Source organism: Mercenaria mercenaria, chromosome 4 (assembly GCF_021730395.1).
Source record: "Mercenaria mercenaria strain notata chromosome 4, MADL_Memer_1, whole genome shotgun sequence".
NCBI lineage: Eukaryota > Metazoa > Mollusca > Bivalvia > Venerida > Veneridae > Mercenaria > Mercenaria mercenaria.
The window spans coordinates 8797621-8815708 of NC_069364.1; the positions used below are offsets into that span (position 1 = coordinate 8797621).

An 18088-nucleotide genomic window follows, 5' to 3' on the forward strand; every position below is an offset into this window, starting at 1 on the left:
CCAAATGCTATGTTATCTACATGTTGGTTTAAAGGTCCGGCTTATCCGGAGTGGGTCTCCGTGGCTGAGTGGTTTAGATCGATGACTTCAAACTAGCTGCCCATCACCGATGCGGGTTCAAGACTCACGCAGAGTGTTGAATTCTCCATGTGAGGAAGACATTAAGCAGGTGCTCGCTCGTGACGAAATAATGCACGTTAGGGCACCTGGGGTATTCCTCCACCAAGAAAACCGGAAAGTCGCTAAAGGACCTATAAGTGTGTCAGCCCAACAAAAACACAAAAAGCCGACCTACTCGGTCGGTAGCAGACGATACGTGTAGGTTACTAATCGAGTAGGAGGTGTTAATGAAATGAAAATACCCGCGCTCGTGCGAATCGTGACACTGAGAGCGTGTAGCGCTCGAGGTGTTACCGCACGAGCGCGGGTATTTTCATTTCATGAACACCGATCTAAGAGGTAAGTAACTGACTTACACAACGTCATTTTAATTTTTTAGTTTTTATTTATTTATTCATTTATTTATAAGTATTTCCTCCTCCCAGTCAGAAAATAAATTATATTGGGAATTACTTTAACTTCAGCAGGTAAATTGAAATACGTAAAATGATATTAAAAAAGTTTATGAAAGTTCTGCTAATTCGCCATTGTAAATGCATTTTTGTTCACCAATTATTTGTTGGTTTTTTTTTAATGCACAACTTTACACTTCGGTTGCATGTTTATAAAACATTTATCACGATAAACTTAGTTTCGGACTCTGCATTTACAGTTTCGTCGTGGTCGTTATCATCATCATCATCATCATCAAACAACAATAATGAAAATGATTATCTTCTTCTACTCCTCCCTTTTAAGTACTAAGCCGTGAATGTATCGTGTAGATGAAAACATGACGATCGTGATTCAAATGGCAAAATATACATTATTTAAAAAAGAAGTATACATTTGTAAATGCTACTTGACGAAGGTATTGTCTATTTTCTATAAGTATTGACCTGGCACTCATTAATCTTCACCAGTGTTTTCGGGGGTTTCCATTATTTTACGAAATATTTGTATCCTAAAATAACCAATATAAATAGCCAATGGCACGGTGGCATAGTGGTAGCTGTCTGACTGCCACGCACGATACCACGAGTTCAAAATCACCTCAGACCATTTTTTAAATTCAATGTAATGTTGTTATTGATGTTACTTTTACATTATCTGTGTAACATATTTCACGAAATCTGATCTCTTGTAGATCTAGTATTCATTGTCAGGAAACGCTGGTGAGAAATACATTGTCTTTCTATCTAAGATACTTTTAAATATGTTTTATTCAATATTTTCCATAACGTTTATAAATAGACCATAAGGTTTGATCAGACAATATTTCTACCGATAAAATTTGGGGTACGTACGCAGGAGTTGAACCATAAATACAGTTAAGCAGCTAAACGTTTTGTCCACACAGCTATTTGCACATGTGACATTGTAAAAATTATACAGTCAAGAAATATTTATATCGCTATTTAACTTCAGACACCAATACTTAATTTACTGAAAATATAGGGAATATTCTTGAGTGTCAGATCATTCCTTACAGAAAATAACATGACATTAATTAAATAAACATTACATTGTAACTCATCTAACTTTCTTTTCACGTGCTCAGGTATGGTATAATACCTGTGCACGAGCGCAGGTATGGTATGATACCTGTGCACGTGCGCAGGTATGGTATGTAGGTATTCATTTTGGTTATTAACCTGCAGAGAACAATAGAACGGTTGTGTAATGTATTAAATCGAACGAAAGGCGTTTGTTCGAATCTTTGGACGCAGACGCATTATATCGATTATTTTGCGTCTGTAAAAATATTAGAATTGATTTCATAAGTAAAGTATCACTACATGTCTTATATACTTTTTCAGTACAAAATATAAATGAATTAGTTCCTCTTTTTTTCTGTATGTATTTGCATTGTATGCACAAGCGTTGGAAATGTGCCTAAAAGGAGGTAATTTATGCTTGCATTTGATTTTTACAATGGCGATGATCCACCGATGTATTTATCACTACAAATAAATAGGGATGAATTGATTAATCTTTTTCTTTTCTCAATCGGCTATTTAGATTAAATATTAAAATAAACCGGGAACGCGCTAGATGAAATGATGGATTCATTCATGTTTGATTTTATACCTGTTTTGATCCGTGAATGTTTTTTTTTTCAGTTCATGCCATATTAGTATTAAACATTTCTTTCTTTCAATATTGGCATTCATTCTACATCACGTACAAGTTGGAAAACATGCAAAACGTTTGACCTTTGAAATGGCCGGAGAATATCATTTTCACTACACATATTGATTGCATCCCGTATTTTTGAAATATATAAATTATTTAAATCTCGTATTTCCGGCATATACGGGAAATATACGGAGTTGTATACCAAGCATATACGGACATATACGTCCCGTATTTTTTAAATATACAAATTATTTGAATCCCGTATTTCCGGCATATACGGGAAATATACGGAGTTGTATACGAAGAATATACGGGAAATTTAATCCCTGTAGTTTCGAAATATACAAACTATACATATCCCGTATATCCAGAATATACGGGAAATATACAGAGTTGTATACAAAGAATATACGGGAAATGTAAGTCCCGTATTTTCAAAATATACAAATTATTAAATCCCGTATTTCTGGCATATACGGGAATAATACGGAGTTGTATACCAAGCAAATACGGGACATATACGTCCCGTATTTTCGAAATATACAAATTATTTAAATCCGTATTTCCGGCATATACGGGAAATATACGGAGTTGTATACGAAGAATATACGGGAAATTTAATCCCTGTATTTTCGAAATATACACACTATACATATCCCGTATATCCAGAATATACGGGAAATATACGGAGTTGTATACAAAGAATATACGGGAAATGTAAATCCCATATTTTCAAAATATACAAATTTTTTAAATCCCGTATTTCTGGCATATACGGGAATAATACGGAGTTCTATACCAAGCATATACAGGACATATACGTCCCGTATTTTCGACATATACAAATTATTTAAATCCCGTATTTCCGGCATATACGGGAAATATACGGGAAATTTAATCCCTGTATTTTCGAAATATACAAACTATACATATCCCGTATATCCAGAATATACGGGAAATATACGGGGTTGTATATGAAACATATACGGGAAATATACGTCTCGTATTTTCGTAATATACGGATTTATGTATTCCCGTACACCAGACATATACGGAAATATACGGTGTTGTATACGATCAGAATAACCCTTTTTAGAATTTCCCGTATTTCAGTAATATACGGGGTATCGTATACTAAGAATTCCGTATTTCATAGTATACGGAAATCCGCATTTTATTAGTATACGGACTTTTAAATATACAAGCCCCGTACACGCCCGTATTTTAGTTTTCCCGTATTTCTTCCCGTATACGGGTAATATACGGGATCCCGTACACTCCCGTATATTAACTCTTTTTTCGCAGTGTGACGGACGTAGAATGATCGTGATAGCCCTAATCTGAATGAATTGTGACATACTGTTATTTATGTTTAAAGTAAGAACGAAACAACTTATGTACCTTAAGAGTAGTTTCCTCATCAAAGTCTCGAATGTTCTGAGAATACTTTTGACAGACATGGTGAATAACTGCTGAACATGAGTCCTCGTGAAAGCCGATGAAAACATCTCCAACCATTGTTTCCTCTGTTTCCCTGTTAAAATGAAAGTAGTGAAGTTCTTAAAAGATTATGTCAGTCTCATGTTAAAAATATCATCCGAACAAGTTTTAAATATGGTCTAAGAACGGATGAATAAGAAATACCTTTTAATTATATGACACAAACTTTATGAATGAAAAGTGCCGGGAAAAATAAACTAGACAGAGAACTGAATTAGATTAAATCTTGCCTCCGGAATAGCGTTGTTTGACGCTGTGATGCAAAGTGTACAGCCCATTGTTCCAACTCATAAACCAGCTTTTGTTGCAAATCGGATAACATTGTGTTTAATGTCAAAAAATGTTTCTCTAGTCTGTTGATTAGTGGTATCGGAAATTTCTTGTAGACTGTTTGCTTTTCCGCTACAACTATAAGCCTGTAAAATGAATATATTTATCAAATGAATTCATTCAACTGCAAATATACGAGATTAGTCTTGAATTTATGACACAAAATGAGCAAAGTTTGAAAACGATATACAGTTGTATAATAACCTAGTGTTTATTATAGGCATTGAACACATATGTCGCAATATCTTATAGGTAAATTATGTATTCTCTGGTGTCGACTTTTCTTGTAAACACTGCGGGCGAAAATAACATAAATGTTTGGAAGTATCAAAATGACTAGAATTACAAACAACAGCCGGCAATCCAGTACGGTAACCACAATATTGATAAATAAAATTTTATCATTATTTTTCATACATCTTTACTTCTGTAAAATGCATCTAAACATTGGCACTTTGATTACATAAGATATCTACAAGCTGTTTACAGCGAGTTTTAAAATGTGTTTCACTTATAACACCTAGTTCATTTAGGGGATGTGATATTCTTGAGGGGCCTCCGTTGCCGAGTGGTCGCTGACTTGAATCACTTGACCCTCATCGATGTTCGTTCAAGCCTCACGCAAGGCGTTGAATTCTACAAGTGAGGAAGCCATCCAGCTGGCTTACGGAAGGTCGGTGGTTCTACCCAGGTGCCTGCTCGTGATAAAATAATGCAAGGTGGGGCACCTCGGGTCTTCCCCCACCATCAAAGATGAAAGGTCGCCATATGACCTATAATTGTGTAGGCACGAAGTTAAACCGAACAAAATAAATAAATAAATAAATGATATTCTTAAGGATACATCTTTCTTTACAATAATTCTGTCTTACCGGAAATTGTGATGTACGGGACACTTCACTCTGTGTGTTCCAAGTCCAAGGTCCACATATCTCACGCCTCCAAAATAAACATAGTACTGATTCAGCGCATCGTAAAGACTCTCGTAAAGGTTCTCTAGATTCAGTAAGACAACTGTATTCCCTGTTTCCATGCAAACTTTGATTTTGTTGATGTTTCGACAAACCTGCATGACAGGGATAATGAAATCAAAATAACCATACAAATACTTCATATAATATTAGTACAGTGGTGTACTTTTCGTCCTACTTGACCGGTTTTTTTGCTGTGTTTGTAACGGTATGCGCGCAAGTGTGTGTGCGTGCTACCCTTGTCCATGCTTCCACTGCTGCAGTTTGTGTTCTAGGGAAGCTGGGTTTCCCAAATAATCTCATGTTTTGTATCTTGCATATAATTTAATGTGCTTGAAGTAACCCGTCTGCTGTATTTTCCACTACAGTTTCTATTTGCAATGTTTGGCTTTGGCTGTGTTTGCTGTGCTCTGTGATTCCGGGAAATCTATCCTAAGTTTTTCATTTTTATCTGATCAAATAACATCAGGAGTAAATAAAAGTACATTTTTGTGTTTGCTAAAGATAATCTCCTTTCGACAGGCATTACCTTTAATGTTAGTATTCTGAACGTGACTTGACCTAATGTTCTTCAAACTTGGCTATTCCTATTGAATATTTGTCTTTATTTCAATAAAGATTTAAGGCAGACATGCTATCGAACTAAATGGCAACTCAAATAGATGAGGACCAACATACGTAAATTGACAAAGAAATGAATATACACAGTATATTTACCTGTGTATATTCTTGATCACTGCGAAAGCTGCTTCCAAATATAGTAATAGGTCTTATGTCTTCGCTGCGTTCCTGGATCAGCTGTTGAATGATAGTCAAGGCTCCATAATTCTCGGTCAGTAGCAGAAGATATCGACTCTCGCTGAAGTATTCACATAAAATCGTTAACAGTTCGTTCTCAAATATAGTACCTGAATAAGAAACCATACTTTTTTCTACCTCTGCATTTTACGATAAAGTAGACACAAAATGTATGACAATTATTTGAAATACGTTGTCATTAAATTACCAAGGGTGTTCTATGTTTGTTCATGTTTTAGTGTCTCTGTTTTAAATAATACCGACTTACTGCATGGTCTAAATTATTAACATGTTGTGAGACTAGAACGATACTACCTTTCAATATTGTTCGTATCAAGACAAGCTCTGATGAGTCCGGCTGCGCTGCAATCTGGGTCGTCATCTTTCGGCTAAAATATATTGAATAATTAACAATTCTCGAACGGCAATAATTACAAAAGCGACTCTTCGTTCAAATTGTCAACTTCTGCTTCTACAGACACAATGTAGTGAAAAACAATTTCAGTGTCTGAAAAATTCAGTTTTAGTTAACTATCTACATAGACTTACAATACAATTGACTATCCAAAGTGAATAGACCTAACATAATAACAAATAAGATATGTCGAAAATAACTTAAATAACGGTACATTACATATGTCAAATCATTTCTGACATCATTCCATTGCTTTGTGTATTAATAGAAATTTTACTAAAGCTGAAATGTACCGTTGGTGGGACTATTTTCAAACGGTTATATTTAAAAAAGCAGCCGATGTACGCTGCCTAATACGAGATCATTCGTGTGGTAATTTCAGAGCAAATGATATCATTCATTTCAGTGATATATAATACGAAATGCTTACCTGATGTTCACTACTTATGATTGTAGACAGGTGCTTTTTGAAGCAATCTACTGGATCTACTTGATCAAGACCTCCAAAGTTCCGTTTGATTGCATGCAGCATCTGATGCCATGTAGGTGTCTTATTCGATTTTTCCACGAAACTAAACACCATTTTAACCAAGCTAAAAAGACAAGATTTGTGTCATGATGGCAGATTCAATGATAAGTAATTGCTGCCTTGAAGTTCCGACAGTAAAATGCTTATGTGTGCGTGACTCCATTTAGAAGTAAAGCCTAAATCCGACTGAAATTAGAACCTACATTACGACACCTAAGATGCTTATTTGAATGTGTTAATAGAACAAGAACATACAGACGTCATCTCAATGCATTTTACTGATAGCTTTAAATCGTCCTGAGAATACATCGTATTACATTTGTTGGACAAACAAATTTCAAATTTACCTGTAGAAATCCCTCAGACCAAAGAATTCCCTCATTTTTTTAGATGCAGTGGTGAATAATTCTAGGTACGCCTTGGCCATTGGTTTGATCAGCGGTTCCATTCTATTCCTTTTCTCCAGATCTTCTCCAATAGTGCAGATACCACTAACATGGATAAGTTTAACAATTTTACATGTTGGTATGTATGAAGAATATATCTAGATATTATTGAGACGTCTATAGCATTGATAACGATACTGCAAAGCTGTATATTTATATGATTGAGGCTCGACATCTTGCCTTAAATTGACTGACAAGATAATGGCAAGAAATATAGGTGGAAGAACAGAATCAATAGTGCAAGCGGATTTGTTATTTTTTCTATTATTTGCAATATTATTGAAAACAATGCATTTCACAAGATTAACTCAATTAGTATTAAAGATTAGTTCAATTAACGTTCAGCTCATTACAAAAGTGTTTACCGTGCACTGTTAATAAGTTCTTCAAGGTCAGGAACTTCTCTCTGCACTACAATGCCTCTATTCATCTTTGCTGGATCTAATGCCCAATTGGAAATCCCAATGAAGGCCACCTTTGCAAAATGAAAGTATAAAATCATGTTCAAAATACCACTGATATTCTCCTCCTTTACATATTTGAAGCCGGTGACCAACCACAGATAACAAAAGGCGATTAAGATATAAAAAGCGACCACTTTAATCGGCGTTATTCGAACCATAACTAGAACTGTCACAGGAGTGACTCATACCCCCACCATACGGTCTTGTCACAGAAGAATGGCAACCATAAGTAATCTTAAAAATACTTAGAATAATATAAAAATGTCAAAAAAGCTTAATACTTAAAAAGAAGTTTACTCGTCTTTGGAGTACTTCATCCTGGGCTTCCACATATAAGTAATACTAGTATAATTATGTGCCCTGGATGAGGGATGAGGTAAATATAAAAAATCTCTAATATTAGAGATACACTAAAGGTGAATACAAAAAAGTGTCTTACCGACCCATGTTACCACAGAAAAATGTATTTACTTTTTACATAGGACTGATAAAAAAGTTAGAAAAATACCAAAAATATTGAAAATCTAAAAATAGGATTTCTAAAAATAGACTAATTCCTGGAATTTTGGGGGGAAGAAACTCAATACAAAAGTTTAAAAAAAGGTTACTTCCCTTTGGCTCTAAGCCAATCAGAATGAGATATAGTGAAATACATCAAAATTAACCTTAAATTCTAAGTAAAAGGGGACATAATTCAAGAAAAATTGGTGTCAGAGTTATGCACCTTGTGTCACATGATGTGGGTGATGAGGTGGAACATCTATTTTAAGTTTAAATCAAATCCATTAAGTAGTAACTGAGATACAGTGATTATACATCAAAATTAACCTTAAATTCTAAGTAAAAAGGGGCATAATTCATGAAAGATTGGTGTCAGAGTTATGCACCTTGTGTCACATGATGTGGGTGATGCGGTGGAACATCTATTTTAAGTTTGAATCAAATTCATTTTGTAATAACTGAGATATAGTGAAAATACATCAAAATCAACCTTAAATTTAAAGTAAAAAGGGGACATAATTCATAAAAAATTGATGTCAGAGTTAAGCACCTTTTGTCACATGATGTGGTTGATGAGTCGGAACAATTATTTTAAGTTTGAATCAAATCCATTTAGTAATAACTGAGATATAGTGTAAATACAACAAAATTAACCTTAAATTCTAGGTAAAGGGGACATAATTCATGAAAACTTGGTGTCAGAGTTATGCACATTGTGTCACATGATGTGGGTGATAAGGTGGAACATCTATTTTAAGTTTGAATCAAATCCATTTAGTAATAACTGAGATAATAGATTTCGGGACGCGACTGGACGGGACGGGACGCGACGCGACGCGACAAAACTGACTCCTATATACCCCCCTCCAAACATGTTTGGTGGGGGTATAATCAGGCTAACATCATTAATCATGAACAAAAATGGGTATTAGATGGTGCATAAAGAAAGTTACGAGCAAACAAGTTACATGGTGCATTTTATGTTTATTTGTAATTATGTGTATATTTTCATGATGTTCATGAGATCTGTACATAAACGCATACTACTAACGGCTTTTGGGGTGCGTGGTCGCGTCTTTGTTCTTACATTTATATCTGTCTTTAATCTCACACTAAGAACCAAGCGAGCTAATTCTCGCTTTACTTAATAAAATCTGTAAAAAGATCCTTTGGAAGCAAAGAATGCAACCAAGAAGAATAATAGCAGACTCGGTTTGATTGAGTCTGTTCATGAGAGGTAATGAAATGTGCAACAACCCTCACGCCCCCTAGCACCGGCTTAAGCGGAACTCTATTACACATATGTTGAATGGACTCCATGATCCCGAAGGACCAGAAAATATAACAACACTGAATCCAAGTACGGGGAGACTTTTTACAGCCGCCACACGGCACTTAAAATCAACTAAAATTTTGAAAGGTACATTTATGTTCTAGTCATTTACGATCAGCATCGAATCAATGCAATTTCTATGTAGTACAATTCTGCTTAAGCCAGTGCTAGATGTGAGGAGTGTTGCACTTTCCATTATATCTCATAAACATACTCAGTCAAACTGAGTATGCTTTTATTTTGTTTGATTGCATTCTATCCTTCAAAAAGATTTTCTTACATATTTTATTTCAACTACAATGTCAATTCGTAGACGGCCTTGTTCGCGAACTTGCTTTAGTTATACCCAAAACTTCGAATTATTCTATTTTAACACTTATATTTTGTAGTATACAAGCTTTAATACAACCGATTTTTAGTTATGTAGTAGGTATACACACTTTGTTTCATACAGATTCCTCTTACAAAAGTTATGGCGTAAAATCTTACATTTCTGACTTATTATCGTTATTAAAGAAATGTATCGGTGCTGGAGAATAAATTGAATTTACAAATGAAAAATAAAAAAAAACGATGAAAGACTTATTTGACGAGGCCACATTCCTAAATATCACCTTCTGTCTACGAACCGTTACACAGTGCATGTAGGGGTGTGTTAATGAAAAGACAAGGTAAATCATTACGACAGAAACACATTTTAGAATCCGATGAAACGGGGGAGAAACATTTTTTTAACTAACTTAACGGCAAGGTAGGTCGAACCATAATATCGGAGCTAACTGAAAATATATAGGTTTACAGACCTTCATGTATTTCTCGGGCTTTTCGTCTCCTTGGCACCCGTCCTCTAGAAGTGGATGTAACGTCTTAAATGATGAAAAGTACATGATTGTTAAGCAAATTCATAGACCACCTCTTTGCTTTTGTTCTACAGAAATTTTCAGAGATAACTTTAAAAATAACAACGATTCACATTTACATTGTTCCGAAAAAGATGATAAGCCAGACCTTGACGTTAAGATAACATTTTATTCATACATGGATTGTAAGCTAAAGTTTACATATTATGCGATCGATAGCGAGTCATCTGAATTGCACGATCAAAATGCATATTTAGCAATAGTATATCCAATCAAAGTTTAAAATAACAAATTAACACAAGATATCCCATTGGTAAGAAGTAATTCAGCAAAAAGGGAAGCCTTTGACATATGGAAACAAAAAGCATTGTAAAGATCTAAAAGGAACACCCGCCAAATGATGCAAATGTTATCAAATGTCAACAGTCATCGGTTCAAATATAATACACTGTGTACAAGCAAAAATTTGATAGTCCGGACTGCTATCGCAAGAAAAACAGAGTTCAAAGTCTTTCCTTTGGACACTGGCACCAGATCAGAAAGAAAATGCCTCCGTACGTGTTATACCCTACCCCTAGGTATTCTATAAGAACCATGGTCATGAACGGGAAAATATACTAACCCATTTCAATCGCGTAATTCATACCTAAAACACGCAGTTCAGTAAATGTGTACTATTGATATTAAACAAGCGATAATTTATCTTCCATCGTGCACCAGTCACATTGTCTCAATATTCCATATTGCAGAGATGCTCCATATATTTTATGCTTTAGTCAACGTTACAGAAAAAACTTGCGTGAACTCCCCTAATGAACATCCGGTCTAGAGGTCACGGCAGTGTGCACATGTTAAGCGAAATGTAAACAAACAAAAACAGAATGCAATATATTCACAGTTTTACGATAAGACTCGAAATGATGAATGAAATTCAACTTGTATATGATTTTGAATTTGAAATCATACATTGGTATACATCTATTCTGTTTATTTAATTCATTTTGCACATTTATGCTGCATATAAACATTTTAGCGTACACGTGTAGTAAAATGACGACTGACAAACATTTTCACATCAGCCAATCAGAGTGTGTCTGTAATCTAGACCGGAACTTCACCAGGGAAGTTCAAGCAAGTTTTTCATGTACCTTTGAAAAAACTGTAAACTACACGTTGTTTTTCTAAGATAAGAAGTATTGAAGAAATGTGACTGATACACAACGGAAGATAAATTACCGCTTGTTTAATATCAATAATACATATTTACTGAACTGCGTGTTTTAGGTATGAAATACGCGATTGAAATGGGTTAGTATATTTTCCCGTTCACGACCATGGTTCTTATAGAATACCTAGGGGTAGGGTATAACACGTACAGAGGCATTTTCTTTCTGATCTGGTGGCAGTGCCTTTGGACGGATATTTAAAGAAAATACTCAAAATTTCAATAACAAAACAGCGTATAGCATGTATAGTCTTATTCTCATTAAAATTACTTATTCTAATCGTAAGCATTTTAATGTCTAAGGTCTTGTATTATCATCTTCCACACTCAAAATTATAGATTTTGATTAAAGATTTTCATAATTTTGACTGTTTTGTAAAACGTGAATGCAGAATTTGGGATTCGTAGTTAGAAAATATCGGTTATATACAAAAGCAAAACACCAATTTCTTATAAGTTATCTTAGTAACTAGCATGCACAAAAAGATTAGTACGGACAGTGACGACTCTAAAGTATATAATCTCTTAAGGGCGACACTGAAACATGAGCTTGAATGTGACATTTCTTCTTGCTATCATTAATGTTTTGCGTAAGGTTTTTTCAGTCTCAAAAATGGTGGAATATTTCTGCAACGAGATAGCTAAGTAGCCATCGCGATAGTACTAATATTCTAAACTTACAAGAAATATGTGCATTTCTTCTAAAAACATTGCAGTAATAATTAATGTTTTCTAGATATTTCGTTACTTCCTGACACGCGTTAGCTAGGTAGCTATCACGATAATATTCTAAAGGTTCCATCAATCGTTTCCAGTTTTCTGAAAACTATCGCAATAAATTATGGACAAACTCAATCAAACCGAGTCTGCTATTTTTCGTCTTGGTTGCATTCTTTGCTTCCAAAGGATCGTTTTTACAGATTTCATTATTTAATCGCGATAGCTACCAAGAAACATGCCAGCATACTCGATCTAAGCATGAAATGGTTTCTGCTCGGAGAGGAATTATTTAATTATTAACCTCTTTGTGTGACCTTTGTCATGAGCTTTGCATGTGAAATGTCAAAATGTTTGTACTCTTGTTTTTGAATATCTATCCAAGCATAAAATATTTGTAACCACGACATGAAATATTTAAAATCTTTCTAATATGGTCCTCCAGTCTGAGCAATGGGCCGTGGTATTGCAATCTGGAGGTCGTCTTAAGACGGTTTAAGATTATGCTAAACGCCCTTGTATAAAAAGTGCCAGAACGGTCAGGACAAATCGACTTAAATTTTGTTTGACAAGTTAATGACAACTAAGAGTTACTATAATAACCTTTAAGCCGCTGATCTTTACTCGCAACATCTTGTATTTATCATCATGATAATGTTGAATGTGAGTGCAATGTTTAAATATCCGTCAAAAAAGCTTATTGACAGGCACGCAATATTTCCTGATATTATTGACTTCTAAGCTTGATGCTGAATCTTAAACGAGGCAAGTCGCAAAATCCGAAATATTTAACAATATTTCAGTGGCACTGAATGTGATGGACTGACGAATATAGGGAAAACCTAAAGCGGCAAAAGATGGCCAATACCGGTGCTAGTTTGCATGAGGGGTGTTATACATTTCTTTTCCTCCCGTGAGGAGCATACTCAAATCAAATCAAATCTCCTGATATTTTCTTAGTCGCGATCTTTGCTTCAATATGATCTTTTTAAAACATTATACCAACTACCGCAACAGTATTTTAGTGCCGTGAATAATTTAGAGACCTTTTTCTCAGATTTTGAAATATTTTGAATTTGTAAAATATGATCCAGTGTGGCAATTCGAACATGATAATACAACACAATTTACTGACGGCAATTTGGAATAAATATCAAACCTTTAAAGGCATCCTTAGGCTATCTTCAGCAAGACCAACCTCGTCAAGTACAACGACCGATACAAATGTACTTAAATCTTTGTCTTTCTGAAACTGGGCACACTGTTTAAACGTTCCGACTATACCACCTGGCGTTGAAATAGGACTGCATTGATACGATACCAGTTTTGCCTTAAAATAAAACAAACACCATCAAAAGCGATCCGCAACGGATCCAAACTTTAAAGCATACTTATTATTTTATTCATCAGCTAGACTTAAAAACTTAAAAAGTAGTATTTCATGTTTACAAAAGTTAAATTTGTTGTTTGTTTTTTTGGAGACAGGAGAAAACACAGGTGGTAATTGCGTATTCCCTTTTTGATATTTGCACTTATCAGTTATTTCAAACGGCGCCAAGTTTGAATATTGTCTTTGTTATAGTATTTGTGACGTTAAATCACAATTTTAAAAACATATCGCATAGTATTTATCAAGTGTGGATGCCAATAATATGACAACAGTATTTGTTTTACAAAAACAAGCTAATTACTATATTAATGAGAAATACGCACTTGCTTCATTCCCTTGAAAAGGATATGTTTTGCAGCATTTCCGCGCATTGCATCTGAAACAATCGTTTTAGCAAGCGATTTAGAACTTCCTGGCTTTCCGATGAGGAACAGTGGAATTCGTAGTTCTATACACACGACCATCATAAAAACGTTCTCTTTCAACGCCATGTTACGGGCAATGTTTTTCTCTAAATCCACATGGTCTAGGAACACATCTTGACAGCTATAAAATATAATACTAGTTTAAAGCATTTATTCGACGTTTTACTAGAAAGGAAGATAGATCAACATTTGTTAGAACATAGATCTAGTTGGATATTTAAATTTTCTACTTGAAATATTTTTTCAATCACAGTACCATATTGGCTTAACGTCAAACCGACACAGTTATAGATCTTATGGCAACTTTCCCGCTTTTGATGGCAGAGAAAGACCCCAGATGCCACTCCTTGCATTATTTCATCACGAGCGGCCACCTAGGTTAAACCACCCACCTTCCGTAAACCAGCTGGATGGCTTCCTCTCAAGAAGAATACAACAAGCAAGGCTTGAATCCACATAGATTTAAAGTAGGCGACCTTATCGACTCTGCCACGGAGGCCCCACACTACCCCTTTTCTTCGAATTTAAAAGGTATTAGTTACATTATGTGCTTATAACGACCACATATGAGGTACGCACCAATCGATCTCCTCTAATATCTGTCCCCTGCCCTTCGGTAGTTTACATGGAATTGCAAAGTATTGTGCGATGAATTCTCTGTATTGCTCGCGTGTTTTTAAACATGCGTGATAACATACTCCAAGAGCCAAAATCAAGGAACGTGTCACATCATCGATTCTGTTGATATTCTGCAAAAATGAAATAAGACACTCATTTGGTTTCCTTGAAAAGATCACATAACAATAAAAAGAAATTAAAATCGCGTTTAAAATATTTCACATTTCCTCAATTATCGTGTTAAGCAAATTTTCACTATTCTTAAGTCATTGTGTAAACAATGTGTAGACTACAAATACCTGGCTAGCGTCCACAACGGGACCTTGGTGCAACCTTTTGTCCATAAGACTGAAGAGTATTCTGTTATTCTGACTTTGCGTATAAAACCAGCTCATCACTGTCAATACCCTCTCCACATCTCGAAGTGATACAAAACTACATTCATCCTGTAAAATACAATCATCGATATCTACGATGTAAATACATTCAAGATAATGTACGATAAAGCTTTCTTACATTCATTACTGTAGTAGGTATTTAATACTGCATCCTGAAATAATTCTTTGAAATATTTAGACTGGCTCCGGACCCTATGTTTGTTCTGTCATATTTCTCAAATATAAGATTTCTTCATTAACAAGCCCGCCCGCTTAGCTCAATAGGTAAGAGCGTTGGTCTACGGATCTCGGGGTCGCGAGTTCGATCCTCGGGCGGGGCGTATGTTCTCCGTGACTATTTGATAAACGACATTGTGTCTGATATCATTAGTCCTCCACCTCTGATTCATGTGGGGAAGTTGGCAGTTACTTGCGGAGAACAGATTTGTACTGGTACAGAATCCAGGAACACTGGTTAGGTTAACTTCCCGCCGTTACATGACTGAAATACTGTTGAAAAACGGCGTTAAACCCAAAACAAACAAACAAACAAACAAAATCTTCATTAACAGTGGAAGTAACTTAAGCAGGTTGTTTCTATTATGACATTTTGTATTCCCCATGGCTCCAAACATCGAATACAAAATGTGCTATTTTAGAGGCTTAAAATCTACTAATAAATTATTTGCAGTATTTATGAAGAAAATAGCCATGCAACCGGGAAGTCAGGCTATAGAATACTAGAGATGCTTTTGAGAAAAGCGCATGTCTCCCACAACTGCCCCAATGAAAAATGTCTAGTTTCTCTAGATGGTTTAGACGAGTTGATCCAATTAGATGGTCTGGATGAGTGGATCCAATCAGTAATTCAAGGGCCATAATTCATAAGTGCCTGGGCGGATTTGGCTAGTTATCGAACTTGGCTGAGGTCTTATGGTCAAACACAATTTTTTTCAAGTTTGGTGAAGATCGGATGAGAAATGTTCGACTTAGAGTGTGGACGAGAGTAAAAAGGCCGATTTTTCGGTAATTCAAGGGCCGTAACTCCAAAATGCCTAGACCAATTTGGCTAGTTATCGAACCTGGCGGAAGTCTCATGGTCAAACACATTTTGTTGAAGTTTGGTGAAAATTGGATGAGAAATGTTTGACTTTGAATGCTTACAAGAATAAAAAGGCCGATTTTCGGTAATTCAAGGACGTAACTCCAAAATGCCTGGACCGATTTGGCTATTTATCTAACCTGGCCTAGGTCTTATGGTCAAACACATTTTGTTCAAGTTTGGTGAAAATCGGATGAGAAATGTTTGACTTAGAGTGCGGACAAGCTTTGTGACAGACACACAGACAGACTAGAGTAAATCAATATGTCTCCCACACTACTGTGTGGTGGTAGACATAATTACGTACAGTATATATTAATACTTTATTTAAATGTACCTTCTGCTGCCTCATGTATTGCTGAGATTTTGTTAGTATCTCACTTGTTACTTCTTTCAATCCTTTGATGTTTGGGAGGTGAGCAGCGTCTATCTGTAAAACAAAGCAATAAGATCTGAAAATGTTTCAAACATACATTTGAAAAGAGAAGTCAATAGATATCATAATGCAGACAGTACAGCTTTAAATGCTTTATGAATTCATTTTTGTTGTTCTCTTTGTTGTTAGTACGATGTGATCAAGTTTATCGAAATAGCATTTTCATCCTTTTCGTTTCTTGCTTATTGTATAGGGAATGCATATGTTTATTAATTATAGATATTTGTTCTTAAAGTACATAGTGAATAAAACATGAACTATATCTGCAAACTTTTTTGATAATGTTGATAAGGTATATAAAATGTTGATAAGGTATATAAAATAAGGAACAAACTTACATATCTCTTGACCATTTGCTGAATGTAGAGATTTTCTACTTTTATATTCAGCTGACCAAAGTCCCAGACGAGCGGAAGAAGGCTTAATGGTAGGGGCTGAACCCTGTAAACTAGTCGTCGCATTGGCACACGACCTAGCCTATCTGTTGTTTCGTCTGCATCTACATGATATCCAAGTCCGGCCATCTCAAGCTTTTTAATCAGTTGTTCAGAATGTCTAACATGGAAATAATGCAAACCATCAAAACACAGCAAGTACAGTGTAACTTCCGAAAACTGGACCTTCTGAAAACCGGAAACCTTTGAAAACCGCACGAAACTCAAGGTCCCGTTTTTTTCTGTTCTTATTTCTATATATTTTCAACCTCTAAAAACCGGAACTTCTGAATTCTGAAAACCGGACGATTTTTGAAAGACCGTTTATATTTTAATTGACTTCCGAAAACCGAACAGCAAAATATTTGCCAGATTAAAAGTGTCACCTGTTAATCCAAAAACGCCCATGGCAAGTTGTCAACATGCTTTTTTGTTTATCTTTTAGCAGCAGTCGTTTGTTTTGACATGATTTGTAATCACAATGATCATTTGATGCAAAAGTAAGAAAGTAATCGGCGATTACTTTCATTTGTATTCTATTTATGAAAACGTGATGAATTAGATATCTTACGTGTGAAAAACTTTCTGAGGTTTGAATGAAAGAAAGACCGGTGTTTTAATTGATTTAGTTACATCGATTAAATTAAACTTTTATATACATTATCAACATTAATTAAATATTGACGAACTCAGGACTCAAAGAGATGGTAAAATTAAGTGGAAAATATTTGACTAAATGCTATTATTATAGATATGTAGTTTTTTATATTTGTATTTATTATCCTTAATGTTTATAATTAAATAATTAATCAATCAATTAATTAATTACTATATATTAACTTATAAAGAATAATAATCTCCTTCATCCTACATAGAAGAAAATATAACTCTTGTGCACCACGTCCACTTTGCCTACAAATTTTCAAACTTCTGAATTCCGGACACTTCCAAATACCGAACTTTTGGGCTGGTCCGGAGG

The 18088-nt window shown here is 35.1% G+C and overlaps 1 protein-coding gene across 1 annotated transcript in view; it reads right to left on the minus strand.

The window, feature by feature from the left end:
* Positions 1-18088, minus strand: part of LOC123550956 (E3 ubiquitin-protein ligase rnf213-alpha-like) — a 181201-nt gene that overhangs the window by 73920 nt on the left and 89193 nt on the right. Inside the window, exons 39-53 of the mRNA XM_053540037.1 lie at positions 17014-17230; positions 16577-16669; positions 15060-15206; positions 14722-14891; positions 14041-14263; positions 13487-13657; positions 10329-10391; positions 7593-7702; positions 7129-7272; positions 6683-6845; positions 6153-6226; positions 5757-5898; positions 4941-5134; positions 3969-4154; positions 3640-3772 (exon numbers count right to left, since the gene is read on the minus strand). Of these exons, the coding sequence (XP_053396012.1) occupies positions 3640-3772; positions 3969-4154; positions 4941-5134; positions 5757-5898; positions 6153-6226; positions 6683-6845; positions 7129-7272; positions 7593-7702; positions 10329-10391; positions 13487-13657; positions 14041-14263; positions 14722-14891; positions 15060-15206; positions 16577-16669; positions 17014-17230 (2230 nt within the window). The remainder of the gene's footprint in view (positions 1-3639; positions 3773-3968; positions 4155-4940; positions 5135-5756; positions 5899-6152; positions 6227-6682; positions 6846-7128; positions 7273-7592; positions 7703-10328; positions 10392-13486; positions 13658-14040; positions 14264-14721; positions 14892-15059; positions 15207-16576; positions 16670-17013; positions 17231-18088) is intronic.